This window comes from Trachemys scripta, chromosome 2, assembly GCF_013100865.1.
Source record: "Trachemys scripta elegans isolate TJP31775 chromosome 2, CAS_Tse_1.0, whole genome shotgun sequence".
In the NCBI taxonomy this organism is placed as follows: domain Eukaryota; kingdom Metazoa; phylum Chordata; order Testudines; family Emydidae; genus Trachemys; species Trachemys scripta.
In genome coordinates, this window is record NC_048299.1 from 282,311,015 (window position 1) to 282,325,233 (window position 14,219).

Here is a 14,219-nt window from a genome sequence, read left to right on the forward strand (position 1 = left end):
TGGTTAAGCCAAGGTGGTCTTTTGCCACATTTTCTATCTTTCCTAACCAGCGGAATAGCTTGCTTTTGGGCCCTTAATAATGTCCCTTTGAAAAACTGCCAACTCTCCTCAGTTGTTTTTCCCCTCAGTCTTCATTCCCATGGGACCTTACCTATCAGCTCTCTGAGCTTACCAAAATCTGTCTTCCTGAAATCTATTGTCTCTATTTTGCTGTTCTCCCTTCTACCCTTCCTTAGAATTGCAAACTCTATGATTTCATGATCACTTTCACCCAAGCTGCCTTCTACTTTCAAATTCTCAGCGAGTTCCTCCCTACTTGTTAATATCAAGTCTAGAACAGCTTCCCCCCTAGTAGCTTTTTCAACCTTCTGAAATAAAAAGTTGTCTGCAATGCAGTCCAAGAATTTGCTGGATAGTCTGTGCCCCGCTGTGTTATTTTCCCAACATATATCCGGATAGTTGAAGTCCCCCATCACCACCAAATCTTGGGCTTTGGATGATTTTATTTGTTTAAAAAAAGCCTCATCCACCTCTTCCACCTGGTTAGGTGGCCTGTAGTAGACTCCTAGCATGACATCTCCCTTGTTTTTACCCCTTTTAGCCTAACCCAGAGACTCTCAACACTTCCGTCTCCTATGTCCATCTCTACCTCAGTCCAAGTGTGTACATTTTTAATATAGTTGCTTTAAGCATTGGAAAATTGGCTCTTTTAAAGTTCCAAATATACATATTCCTGGTTGGTACCATATTCTGTTAGTGAAAGGGAAATGTAACCAGGTCATGATCCCTATCTAATGCTCTGAGTGCTATTGTAACACACATAATGAGAACAAGTGACGGTGACCGTAGCGTCTCTGCAGGCTTGGGGTCAGAGTGGAGTTTCTGCTGTCTGCTTTCTGGCTTTACAGCAAAATCCCGCACCTTCAAAGGGATTTGATGGGTACCAGAGCTTCAAGATGCCACTTTTTCCTCCTCTGTTAGAGCAGCCCATTGTCATGTTGCACTATGACTAAGGCTGAGAGTTTGTCACGGAGGTCATGGAAGTCACGGATTCTGTGACTTTGTGGGATCTCCGTGACTTCTGCAGCAGCCACTGCTGTTGGCCTGGGGGCCACCTGAGTAGCTCAGGCAGTCCCTGGGCCAGCCACACTGGCTGCTGCTGGGGCAGTCTTGGGCCACCGCGTCCCCTTCCTCAGCAGCAACAGGAGTTTGGGTGTGGGAGGGGGCTCAGGTCGGGAGATTGGGTTGAGGCCATGCTTACCTTGGGGGGGCTCCCCGGAAGCAGTGATGTGTCCCTCCCTCAGCTCCTAAGCAGAGCCGTGGCCGGTGCTGCTCCCGCATCTCCCATTGGCTGCAGTTCCCTGCCAATGGGAGCTACGGAGCCGGCACCTGGGGCGGAGGCAGTGTGCAGAGCTGCCTGGCCACAGCTCTGCTTAGGAGCTGAGGGAGGGACATGTCTCCGCTCCTGGGGGGTTGCGTGGAGCTGGGTAGGGAGCCTGCCAGCCCCGCCAACACCCCCCAGCCCCGAGTACCTGCGGGGGCTTGGGCTGCTCCCCCGAGAGCACCTGTGGTCCCCCCTAGGCTTCCCCCTTTCCCAAGATTTAGTCAGGGATGTACAAGTCATGGACAGGTCACAGGCTGTGAATTTTTGTTTACTGCCTGTGACCTGTCCATGACTTTTACTAAAAAATACCCATGGTTTAAAACATAGTCTTAAGTATGTTCTCCTGCCACTGCCTGGCTGGAGTCCTGCAGTGGGAAGAACATAGGCCTTGGATTGGTTAGACCCTCTGCTTGCCAGAAGTTTTCAGGAACTTGACTGGCCTGGGGCAGAGTCTCCTTTTCCCTAGTGCTGCTCAATGGGGTTTCCTTCCCATTTTCCAGACAAACTCGACATGCAGGCTTGGAGTGAGCCCTGAGTGGTTAAAATACAAGTGTCCCTCTTTTACCCACAGTCGTAGAGCTGACAGTGTGGTGGTGGAAGGCTGTGGGAGGACATTTATTCTGCAGAACAGTCTGGCAAGAGCTGTGTGGAGTCTCCATCATGAGAGAGATTCAACACTGGGGAGAGAGGCCTGTCTCAGGATTTGCTCCATCCTGCCCCCAAGGCAAGTGGAGGAATTCAAGGGTCCAGTGGAGGTTCCTTCTAGGCCAATGGGGTCTCATCAGCCATGTTTCTCATGCAGGCTGCAGAACTTGCCCTTTGCCCTGACAAATCTCAACCTGAAGGCCCTGTGGCTTGCAGAGAACCAGTCCCAGCCCATGCTGAAATTCCAGACAGAAGATGATGAGAAGACGGGCGAAAAGGTTCTTACCTGTTACCTGCTGCCCCAGCAGCCATCTCCCAGTCTAGGTAAGAGGTCCCATTGAGTGCTTCTCCATGGTGACTTGCCTCCTCTGGAGAATAGGGAGACAGTCCTGTGGAGAAGGGCTGTTCTCTCTCTTCTCTCTGAGATGTGAGGCCAAGATCCCATTGTTGCCCTCTCCCCTGGGGTGTCTCTTTTGGTTGCTGTTCCCAGATGTCTCCTCTTCACCACCCTTGGACTAGTCTCTGTTCATATGGTTATTGTGATTGATGTAACAGGCCTGGGCTCCCAGCTGTTGACATGGGGGATCTCCCCAAGTTGGAGAATGTTAAAGCTGTGAAACTGCCTCTCCAGCAGGTGTCATCAGGTCCCTTTAGCTAACTATTTCCTTTTGCTGCTGAACTGCTGTACGAGCATCACAGCATTTGTTTCTTCCCCTCTTCCTACCCAGCGCTGGTGCTGGATCCTTCATGGCCCCCGTGTAGAGGTTGCCAAGTGTCATGCAACCCTCTCAGGGACCACTGAGGGGGTGACAGGAATGTGGCAACACCGTCTCTCCCCCTAAAGCCCCTGCCGCTTAGTGGCTATGGGGAGGGCTCTCTGATAGAGATGGCCTCGTCGGTGGGAAGTGCGTCTCACCCAGGCCCCAACTCCTTGTCGCCCAGGAGCCAGCTCTCTCTTTATCATCTTTCTCTGCAGAGAATCTCCTGCAGAACAGCGTGGATGAAAGTTGGACAGACACCAACTTGAACCGGGTCAGTGTGATCCAGTTTTTGGACGAGCCCAAAGCTGATGATGATGAGGAGGCTGGAGCTGAGAAGAGAGTAAGAGAAACAGGCATGGTGGGTTGTCCAGGGCCTTGCCAGCTTCCTAAGGAAATGTGCTCTGGAGACTTCTGCAGGGCAAGGAGCAATGTGTCTGCCCAGAGCTGCCTCTCCCTCCCCAAGGGGTATGGTATGAGCTGCATCTCCCCCAGCCCTTGCCTCCCAGAGGGGACACACCATCCCAGGCTGAGGGGAACTAGTCTCTGTGCCAAGTCATCCAGCCCAGAGACATGTACAGCATGAGGGCTGGCAGGCATAAGAGCAGCAGCTGCCAATAAGGGGCCTACACAGGTTTGCATTCTGGACCCCTGTCCTATTAAGAATAGAACTGTGGCCACTAACTCACTTTACAAAAGGTTCACCAAATAGTCATCCCATGGTGGTGGCTTTCAGTCACTGCATCCCAGTGCATTGCCCCAGTCCTCAGCCTCTTGATCTGGACAGACAGTCCCCCGACTTGGGACCCGATGGGAACTAATGCACTGGAGGGGAAAACCCTGTATCCCATGACTACATATCAGTCACTCAGATTTTACAGCCCTAGGTGAAGTCACAGAGCCAGAGAAACATGGCCGGTTATTTCACTCCAAACTCTAGAGTGGTGGGGCATGGTGAAGGCTACTGCGACCTGTCTGTGATGCTAGAGCATCCAGCAGGACTTCTGACTTTAGGAGATGGAGAGTCATTGGACTGGAATCTAGCCCCTTGTAATAAAAGGAGTTAAAGCAAGTCCAGGTGCTGGGCCTGCTGTGGGAGTCCCTAGGGCCTTCAGCCGCATGAATGTTTGTGGTTTTCTACCACCATGTTCTGTTGTTTGAAATGCTGTTCTCTTGCCTGTTGCTTTGGGACAGAGCCACTCAACAAATGCCATTGGCACTGCTGAGATGCAAGAGACTGTAGCATGCACAAAAGGAATACCAGAGAGATTGAGGGGAATCTACCTGCATTTTCCCCTCAGGCCTCCTGCTCACCATAGCACAGATAGGAGGTGTGGGGAGAATTCAGCCCAGTGGCAGTGAGGTGGGGCCCAGTTGGGGCTGCATCTCCCCCTGGGTTGGGGCCAGCTCCAGGTTTGGCATTCTCTGTTGGCAAAGTGTGAGGATGAGCTGATGCTCAGTCTAAAAGTCTGGAGTCTCTGGGCTCTGTGCACTGGCTCATCTGCTCTGATGCTCTCTGTCCCTGGCAGGGCCTGCAACGCAGAGCAACTCCTCACCCTAGTGAGCTGAAGGTTATGAAGAAAGTGATCGAAGTTCGGCGCAATGAGATATATTCTGCGAAGCCCGATGTGGACCTGGATTCTCCAAACTCGGAGGTGAGTGCTCCCCGCACAGAGAGCGGGACCAGGCCAGAAAGTTGCAGAGCTCTCTGGCATGCACCTTTAATTGCACCAGCTGAGCACTAAGCCACCCTTGCAGAGATCAGAGCCAGTACCATGGGAGCTCTGGAATTGGGGCTTTATTGGATTGACAGTGCAGGGGCTGGTGCAGCATTTTTCTGAGGTGGGGCAGCAATGTCTGTAGGCTTGGCCAAAGAAGTGAATTGTTAGGAGGCACTGGAATGAAGAGCATGTGGAGTCCTGGTGCACTGACGTCGTGTGGGAGTCCCATGCAGAGGGGGCAGCAAGAGAGGGACAAGGAAAAAAGTGGCCATGAAAACTGGCACCATTGGCATAGTATGGGGAAAGCAAAAGGAGGTCAGCTTGCATGTGGGCTGGGCTGAGGCAGAGCAGGACCTTGACAGCCTGTGTGCAAAGTTATTAGGGCAGTTTTGGGCACAGGACTTGGCATCAAGCAACTCGGGGGTTGCCCTGGCTCTGGCTCTGACCCTGACTTGATTGCTGTGTGAATCTCTGCCTTTCTGAGTCATTCTGTCCGTGTGCCTTTGTCCTGGGATAATGCGGCCCCCTCAGCAAGGAAGGAGCTGTAGTAATGCGCTTGTAATGGCTTTCCCTTCGCTCCATATAGAGGGTTCCCAGGGCATCCCCAAATGAGTCACAATGCACTGTTCTGCAGCTGCTGGCAGCTGAGTTCCCTACTGAAGTCTTGTCTTCCAGGTGTAACACTTTGACAGCACTCTGTGCTGATAGGTACCAGGCTGGCTGTGCCACAGGGGCTGGGATGGAGTGAGCTGGGGAGTGGCACGGATGAGGCCAGGCAGTCCACTGAAGCAGTTGGGATCCTGCTGGGCCAGGGTCTGCAGCATTCCATGCTGGTCCCATTCCCCCTTTCTGTGTGCCCCTTTGGCTTCTGCCTCAGTTCTCGCTGCCTGTCCCACTCCCACAGGTGAAGAGGCTGAGTGCCATGTCCAATCGCAGCGAGGACTCGCATGTCTCCAACAGCACTGTCTCTGCCAACTTCAGGGAGGAAGAGGAGGAGGAGGAGGAGTGGGGAGGGGGAGACAGGCTGAATGGGCAAGTGCCCGAAACACAGGAGCTGGAGAATGAGGCGAAGCCTGGAGCTAAAGAAGAGCAGGAGGTGGAGGCGGTGACTGGTCAAGAGGAGGAGCTGGAAGTGGAGTACAATGAGGTAGGAGCTGCACTGGGTTGTTTTGTGGAGGATCCTGGCTGGAGATCTCCCAGAGGCAGAGCAGCAGGGAGATGGCTCGAGGCATGGATGGGAATGGGAGGTGGGATAGAACCTGAATGTTTGCAGAGGGGGTGAGGGCAGATGGGAGCTGGGCACAGGCAGAGACCAAGGAGGGCCATGGAAGTCAGGTGTGGGTGGAAGGTCGAGGGCACAAGGGTGCTGGCAGGGCCCTGGAGCTGGGTGTGGTGGAAGGGAGGGGGAGACAGGTTGAATGGGCTCTGGATATTGCTCCTGGACTTGCCCTGAATAGTGTCAGAGGAGCAGCCCTCAGTCTGTCCCTCCTGCCTGTGTCCGGGGCCCAGCCCTGACTAGGTTGGCGTTGCAGACCAGCAGCTGTCAATGCTTTGCCGCCAGGTCCAGCTGTTGTCTGAGGCTCACAGCCCCATTCATGGGTCTTTGTCATTGTAGCCCACAGTGCATTTTGCCGAGGACACTCTGATCCGGAGCGAGGATGAGGATGAGGATGAAGACCGTCCGTTCCCAGTGGAGAAGCAGCGGCTGATCCGCAAGGACACACCGCACTATAAGAAACACTTTAAGATCACCAAGCTGCCCAAGCCAGAGGCAGTGGTGGCGCTCCTGCAGGGGCTGAACAGTGACAGGGTCCCTGAGGAGGAGGAGGAGCTGGGGGGCTGCAATAACAATGCAGAGCCCGAGGAGCAGGAGGAGGCCTGGGACAAGGATGATGTGAAGAACGGAGCCTTGTCCACACAGCCGTCAGTCAAGGTAGGGCCTTGGGAGGGTGCTACACAGGCTGGGAACTCCCTGCTGCTCTCTGGGCTGCCTTTCTGCCTATCCAGCTGCTGGGAGGCAGAGGATGGGTATCCAGAGCCCCTAGATGGCTGTTCTTTGAGCTTCCAGGCCCACATGGTGCTGAAGAGAAAACAGGAGAAGAGAGACTTCAGGCGACACTGTGCTGTGGGTGGAAGAGCTGGGCTTGTCTTGGGGTCAGTGCTGCTGGTTTGTAGCCTTGCCGGCTTCCCAGACTCTCCTCCCTGTGTTCCGCCCAGACTGTCTGTCTCACCCATTGCTGTAGGCTGTGTTCCATGCTGCGAGAGTCCTCCTCGTCCCCCAGCCTGAGACAGGTTTTCTCCTCCCAGCTCTGTGGGTGCTGCTTCTCTTCTGTACTGGGGTGAGCTCTTTCTCTGGGTAGATCTGTCATGCTTGCTCTTGGTCCCTGCTCCCAGCCTGTTGCACAGAAGCGCCCCCCTGTGGGAGGAATGGGTAGTGGCTGCAGAGTGGCATGCTGCTCTCCTTCGTCCTGAGGAGCTGTGCCTGCTCACGAGTCTTCAGGATGGGGATGCTTTCCAGTGGCTGGGTGCACTGGGAGAATTGGACTCTGCACTCACTCCACACAGCAGGCCCGGTGCTGCCCTGAGGGCACTGACCTTCCACGTGCCATGGGAACTGGGGCCAGGGAGCACCATCCCGCTCATGGTTGCCCCACCAGCGGTTGGAGAGGTGGGAGGGTATCTGCCCAGCTCTGAGTGGAGCTCACACACTTGGGCAGGCACTTACGGGAACATTTGTCTAGAGAATGGTGTTCATGGGTTTTCATGGAGATGTGCTGGTATGGGGGTCAGGAGGTAACGGGGATGATCTGTGGGGTCAGCTGGAAGTGGGTTTGGAGTTGGTGGCTATGTTGTGGGGCATATCAAGCTGGGAGAGAATTAGGGTTATGATGTGGTGTAGTCTCTATTGTGGAATTGCCCCTGCCCAGTTCCCAGCTCCTGGATCTGTGCCTTGGAGCTGGTACAAGGTGCTGGGTTGACGCTTATGGTCCTATTCAGGCTAGGGGGCCCTCTGTCTCCTGTGGCTCCCTGACCAAAATGAGGGAGGTTTTCATGCACTCAGCATCTTTTGTTGATGTTGGGGCCTCCCTTTTTGCCTGCACTGATACCTGCTCCCCTGGGGCTGCTGTGGTCCCCAGCACACAGGCCCCTTGCCATATGAGGCTCTGAGAGCTGTGTGTCAGGAGTGCGCAAGGCTGACTCTGGCCCTCCCTGCCTCAGAGTTCAGCTGTTACCTGGAAAATGGCCTGGACCAAGAAGGCTTCTTCCAGCCTGGCACTGTGGGCTTAGGGCCCACTCCTGTAGGCAAAGCCTAATGAAGATCATGCAGGCACTGGTGCCACAGCTTCTGCATCTCCCCATGGTCAAGTCTGTGCTGCTGATGGTTGCAAGGCCTCTACTAGGAGCTGCCCTTCTCAAGGGGTTGGGTCAGATACCTTTTCCAGCAAGGCATATTTGCAGGCCTGACCCCTTTGAGCTTCTCTCCTGGAGTGGAGATGTGAGTGTTGTGTCTTGGGGAACCGCAGGTGAGGTAGGTGTGTGTGTGTGTGTGTGTGTGTGTGTGTTGGACAGGCAGAGAGGTGGCAGGCCAGTGTGCAGGTGGGAGTGAATCATGACCTAGAGTTTCTGGCATGAAAACTGGTGTCTTAGGGAAATCCTGAGGGGTCTCGTACTAGAGGTCTCCTGTGTACTTGTGATGGACTTGGGAGCAGGAAACTTGTGGCCTCTGGCAGGATGGGCTGTTGCACCGGAGCCTTTTCTCCAGGAGGGTGGCATGGTGAGATTGTGGGGTAGCCTCTGTCCCCTGTGTGCAGCAGCTGGGTGGTGCTCCAGGGCCCTTCTCTGCTCTCTCGTGTATCATTCAAACCTTCATTCTTCCTTGACGGGGCACAACAGGGCTAACCACGGCGAGTAACGTTCAGCTCGTGAGGCTGGAGTTCAGATCCTGAGTGCCAAGCCAAACAATGTGGTCCCAGGGCATGGAGTTCTAGGAGTCTGGCCTAGCAGAGTTGGCATTCTCCATGCTCTGACCACAGGGGAGGTGGCCCTGTCTGGTGCTCTGTGTGGTAGGTGAATGTTGTGAGTGGTGTGGGAGAGGAGATCTCTCCCTGTGCTGTGTGGCAGGGCCTGTCTCTGAGCGGTGTGCAGTCGGGTGGTGGTGGTGGTAATGGTGGTGGGTTTGGTTTTTGCTCCACTAATCCGCATGCCTCTTTGCTGGTTCCTGTCCTAACAGGGGGTGTCGTTTGATCAAGCCAATAATCTGCTGATTGAGCCTGCTCGCATTGAGGAGGAAGAGGTCTGTACCACTCCTGCTGTTCTCTCTCTGCCAGAAATCATCCCACCTGCTTGATTTGCTTCCCAGCCTGAGTCATTGTTGCAGGGGGAATTCTGCTCTGTCTGGGACAAGTGGCTTCTGGACCTGACAAATAACAAATGCACAATGATTGTTTCTTCCCCATCTTTCCCCTCCTTCCCTGCCTTTCCATAACTGAGGTGAGAATGGCTGCTGCAGATCTGGGGTGAGGTGGGAGAAATTTAGGAAACCTGTGGGGGTTGAGAGTTCAATCCGTGCTTGCATTGCACTAAGGAAGAGGGGAGCCAGTCAGATGCGTGGGGAGCAGGAAAGCAAGAAACCCCCCTTTTGTGAAGGGGGCTTTAAGGCTGCAGAGAAATCTGTTGGAGGTGGTATCTGAGCACAAGGGCTTGGAATGACTGCTTGTAACCTAGGGTGAGGCTGTAACTCAGGAGCCTGTGCTGTGCAGTAGGAATGGGGGTTGGAGCAAGTGTCTCCCAGCCCAAGTGACCGTGTGGTCCAGTGACTCGTTCTTCAGGGCAGTTTAAGGGAAGCTCCTGAAAGCACTACAGAAATGTCCTCTCTACTCCCGCCCCCCTTCAGGACTTCATGATGTTTCAAGGGAGATCCTGAAAGCAGCTGTAAGAGTTACTTTTGCAGCAGGTGACAGCAGAGGGATATTTTCTCTGCCTTCCAAGCTCACTGGAATTTTCCAGAGCCCCATCTGTGTCACAGATCAAGCTTCTGCCTCTCGCTACCAGGGCTCACTCTGTCTGTGAACTTTCTGACAGTTGCCACGTTCTGAGTGGGCTTGTCCTGTTCCTTGAGCCCAGGGGAGTGTCACCCTCCCACTACCACTCTGCAGTGGAGCCAGCTCCACGGCTGGGAATGAGGAGGTTTCTCCCTGATTTTCCAGGTAACATATGCAGCCCCTGCTGTTGGAATGTCTCCTGCCATCAGCCCTATTGCTCCGTTCCCACTAAGGGGGCACTTTGGTCTGCTGGGAGCTGGCAGAGTACAGAAATGAGATGGATGCCACCTGAACTACTGACAGCCAGACCCTGTTGTCGGTACTGAATGCTTCAGCTGTAATGATAATATCTACATATTGTATAGCATGTGCCCTGCCAAGCCCCCAGGAGCTGGGTGCTGTATCAGAGTCCTGGCATTGCTGCTGGTGCAAGTGTCTCCTTGAACTTCCCTATCTGCTCTCTCCCTTGTGCTTGATAGCCAGGCCTCTGTCTGGTACAGGAGCAGGAGTTTCTTGGAGCGGAATGAAGGGAAATCTGCTCTTTCTGTGGAAATGTTGGAGAGATGTTGGCCTTGGGCAGGATGCAGGCTCGATGTCCTCTGATTCTGAGCAGTTCTCCTCCCTCAGTGTATCCCAAGGATGTCTCCATGGCTCTGGAGCGTTGAAGGACATTCACATCCGATGAGGAAGCTCTGACAACACATCCCTCCCTGTCACTCAGGGTACGTTTACACTGTGATAAAAGACTGCAGCACAGCTGTGACTGGCTTGGTCAGCTGACTCAGACTCATGGGGCTTGGGCTGCGGGGCTATAAAATTGCAGTGTAGATGCTCGGGCTTGGGCTGGAGCCTGGCCTCTGGGACCCCACAGTGGATGGGAGAGTTCTAGAACTCGACTGCAGCCTGAACTTGAATGTGTACATTGCAGTTTTGTAGCCCCGCAGCCTGAGTCCGAGTCAGCTGGCCCAGGCCAGCTGCGAGTCTCTTATTGCAATATAGACAGACCTCCACTGTTGAGTGAGACTTGGGTGTTGGCCTCCTCTCTTATTGGGTTCAATGCCCTTCCTTCCTGCTGATTGACACTGAGCTCCAGGTGCAGAGAGTCTGCTGCTGCTGAAGATGTAGGAGCCCAGGAAATCCCAGCTCTGCGCTCTCTCCCTCTGCCTGAGGGGGTGTAGCACACCCATCCTGGACCCGGTGAGGTGCTCGGGCCCCACGAAGTTGGCAGTACTGTCAGCTAGAAAATCCAACCTTCTTACTAGCGAATGGAGACCAGGGTGCTGGGATCGCTAAATAAATGAGCACGGAGTGCTTGAGGCAGTTCGTATGCTTTGAGAGCGGCATGAGGCACTGAATGCAGGACATCCCCACTAGGGATTGCCTGTGTCTCAGGGTGAGGCTGTGGAGCAGGGTGTGAACACGTTGTTCAGGAGGTGTTCTTGGGCCAGGTTTTCTCTTGGCACCAGTAATGGGCATGTGCTCTGACCTGAAGGATGCTGTGTGCAGGGATATTCCCCTGGCTCAGGGCCTCTGCCTGTGGGGCTGAAGTGAGCTCCTGTGCAAGGAAGAAGCCCCATATATAGGTGTGACTCCTAATGGGAGGGCAAGGATTTCTGTGTATTACCCCAGGGGTTACCTCTTTCTCTGGCTGGCACAGAATCCAGGAAACCCCCACAGCCAGCTGTTGGGTCTGTGCTCAGTTGTTCAGGACATAACCCACTTTGTTCCAGACGGATTCTTCAGTCCCATTTGGTTTGTTGTCTCCCCAAATCCTCCCTGTCTTGGGCCCAGGGCAGGACTGGTCCTTGCATTGTATTCTACAGCGCTGTGCCCAGTCCAGTTTAAATGGTTTGTGTGAAGGTGCTCTTACTCTGCTACTTGCAGGTGAGAGTCCACTAGCAACGTGTTCCGCCTGGGTGAGATGCTTCCCCTGGTGATGCGGGGGGGGGGGGCTTTCCCCTCCATCAAGGGAGATGAATCCCTTTTGTGATCCATCTCGCTGCCAGCCCAGGAGGCTTTCCATGCTATTGAGCCTGACTATCCCTTTGCTCTGCTCTTCTCGTCCCTCCTGTTTTATGCCGGCTTGTCCCAGGCTTAGGGCTTCCTTTCCCCATCTGTGCGGCTGTGTACAGGGCAGTCCCTTGCTGCTGCCTCCAGGGGAGCTCTCGCGCTCCCCCCCCCGCCCTCTTCGGCTCTTCCTCTGCCCTCATGTTTTCCATCTGAGGCTTGTGCTTACACTGAACATGCATAACTGATGAAAGTGCCTGGGTCCCAGCTGGAAGTAGTGTGGGGCTGGGCTGACTCCCCGGAGCTTGTGAAAGTCACTAGGGGGTACTGTGCAGGGTAGATAGTGGCCGGGGGAAGTAGTGGGTTGGGGTCCTGAGCGGCTCCCTTCCCCCTTCTGGGAATAGCTGTCTTGAGATGTTTCCCCTGGTTGTGGGGTCCCATGTTCTCTTGGCCCAGTGTGCAATAGGGAGCAGCAGGCTGGGGGAGGAGCAGTGTAACTTCCAGAGGATGGGAATCCTTAAGTTCAGAGCAGGTGGTTGATGGCTGTAGCTGGTCTGGATGGGACTTGCCTTCAGCCAAAAGTTGTGTTCCCTAGGGAAACTTCTATGTGAACAGAGACACTGACTGTGCCTGGGCTCATGGGGGGGCCCTTGGTGTCCAAAAGGAAACAGTGGTTTCATATCTGCAGGACCAGGCCAGGACTCACTCATGCACTGGAGGACTGCAGCCATTGGTCACAGCTCTAGCACCTCCACCTGGAAAGGCCAGAGAAAGCAAAACCAAATTTGGACATGAGCCCCATGTGCCTGGCCCGATGCCTTTTGGGGCACCAGCCTTGGCTCTGCTGGAACTGTCAGTGGGAATGAATCCCAGAGAGGAAGGCCTTCGGTCACCTCTCTTGGCATGTTCAGCCCCAGGAGTTAGGAGCCTCTCAGTGGATGGATGAGAGCAGCTCCCAGAGCAGCCAGGGCCTTAAGGATCCTGTCTAGCATCTGAACAGGTAGCCACCCTGGGAAGTGATCTCAGGGGATGAACAGCTGTGTTCTGCCCCAACTGGTGCTCGCAGGTGGGTGTGAGGACAACATCAGTCACAGCCTATTGCAGTAGGTAACAGGCCTGGCTGAGCACTGAGGCCTTCACCAGAGAGCTGTGGCAGGAAATGGGAAATGCAGGAACAGGGCCAGGGGAGTGCGAAGCCGCAGAACATCCTGGAGAGAGGCAGCTGTGTCCTCCCCCCCCTGAACATAAGGTGCCAGCATGGCTTCTCCCTCTTCCTGCAGAGCATGTGCAGGCCAGTCCCAGCCCGTTCTCCCCTGACCCACACTGAACAGGGCTGCAGTTGTGTGAGGTTTGTTCTCCGTCTTGTGCTCTAGAAATGCCAAACCCATGTCTGCACAAGCTTTCCAACAAAACGTAATTCCAGCCTAGGAAGGAAAGTTATGAGCAAAGATAGAAGACTGCTGCTGCTGCCTCACCTGCCCCTCCACTTCATCCAGTACTTGCAGGTCAGGAATGACCTGCCGGAGGTTCCTTTTAATCCAGGCCAAAGGAGTCCATGTCTATGGATATCTACTCCCGCCTCCATGGAGACAACTGTTGGGTCTAGGCAGGCATGTGAGACCAAAAAGAAACAGAAGAACTGCTAGGGGCCCCATCTAGCCCAGACTTCTGTGTCTTATGGAGCTGGAACCCGGTTTCATAGAACTCTGCTGCTACAGGAAGGATGGTGTGTGGTTGAAGCACAAGACTACATGTCAGATCTGGATTCTTCTTCTGGCTTTGACCCAGTTCCAAGACCTTAGGCAAGTCCCTTCCCCTCTCTGTGCTTCCGTTTCCACAGCTGTTTCTTAGAGCTGATGCTGCCCTGCTCTGCAAGAGGCTGTTTGTGAGGAACTGAAGGGCAAGATATTGCTTTTCTAAGTGGTGAGGCTTCTCTGGTTCAGAGATGTCATCTCAGAAATAGAAATGGTCCACAGAGCGCGTCTGGACTGAGAATGTCAGCTGGGTGTTCCACCAGAACCTGTGTAACTGACTCAGGCTTCTTAATCTGGAGATCAGAATCAGAGGAGAGAGGGGTATGAGAGAATGTTTGCTGTCCAGGCCAGGTGCGTGGGGGGCTCCTGGTCACCCATCTGGAACTGCCCCATAGCCCTCTCCCCACTAAGGACAGAGCTGAGAACGAGCAGTGTTCGCTGTGTGAGTGGGAGGGGCCTGGCAAGCTTCCTTATTTCTGTAGGGGGCTTTCCCAATAGCACAAAGTGAGCTGCAGAGGACGTGCTGGGAATCTCCTGCTGTAGCTAAAGCTGCTAGGCAATTTCCATTCAAACTCTCTGTTCTCGCAGGCTCAGAGCTCCCTGACACACGTACCTAAGGACTACAAAAACAACAAAGAGTCTGGTGGCACCTTAAAGACTAACAGATTTATTTGGGCATAAGCTTTCGTGAGTAAAAACCTCACTTCTTCGGATGCATAGAGTGAAAGCTACAGATGCAGGCATTATATACAGACACATGGAGAGCAGGGAGTTACTTCACAAGTGGCGAACCAGTGTTGACAAGGCCAATTCAATCAGGGTGGATGTAGTCCACTCCCAATAATAGATGAGGAGGTGTCAATTCCAGGAGAGGAAAAGCTGCTTCTGTAGTGAGCCAGCCACTCCCA

The 14,219-nt window shown here is 54.1% G+C and overlaps 1 protein-coding gene across 1 annotated transcript in view; it reads left to right on the top strand.

The window, feature by feature from the left end:
• SCRIB (scribble planar cell polarity protein) overlaps window positions 1-14,219 on the top strand; it is a gene marked incomplete in the record, with an annotated part of 213,321 nt that overhangs the window by 61,868 nt on the left and 137,234 nt on the right. Inside the window, 6 exon segments of the mRNA XM_034763808.1 lie at window positions 2,187-2,353; window positions 3,006-3,130; window positions 4,317-4,442; window positions 5,413-5,655; window positions 6,124-6,441; window positions 8,740-8,802. Of these exon segments, the coding sequence (XP_034619699.1) occupies window positions 2,187-2,353; window positions 3,006-3,130; window positions 4,317-4,442; window positions 5,413-5,655; window positions 6,124-6,441; window positions 8,740-8,802 (1,042 nt within the window).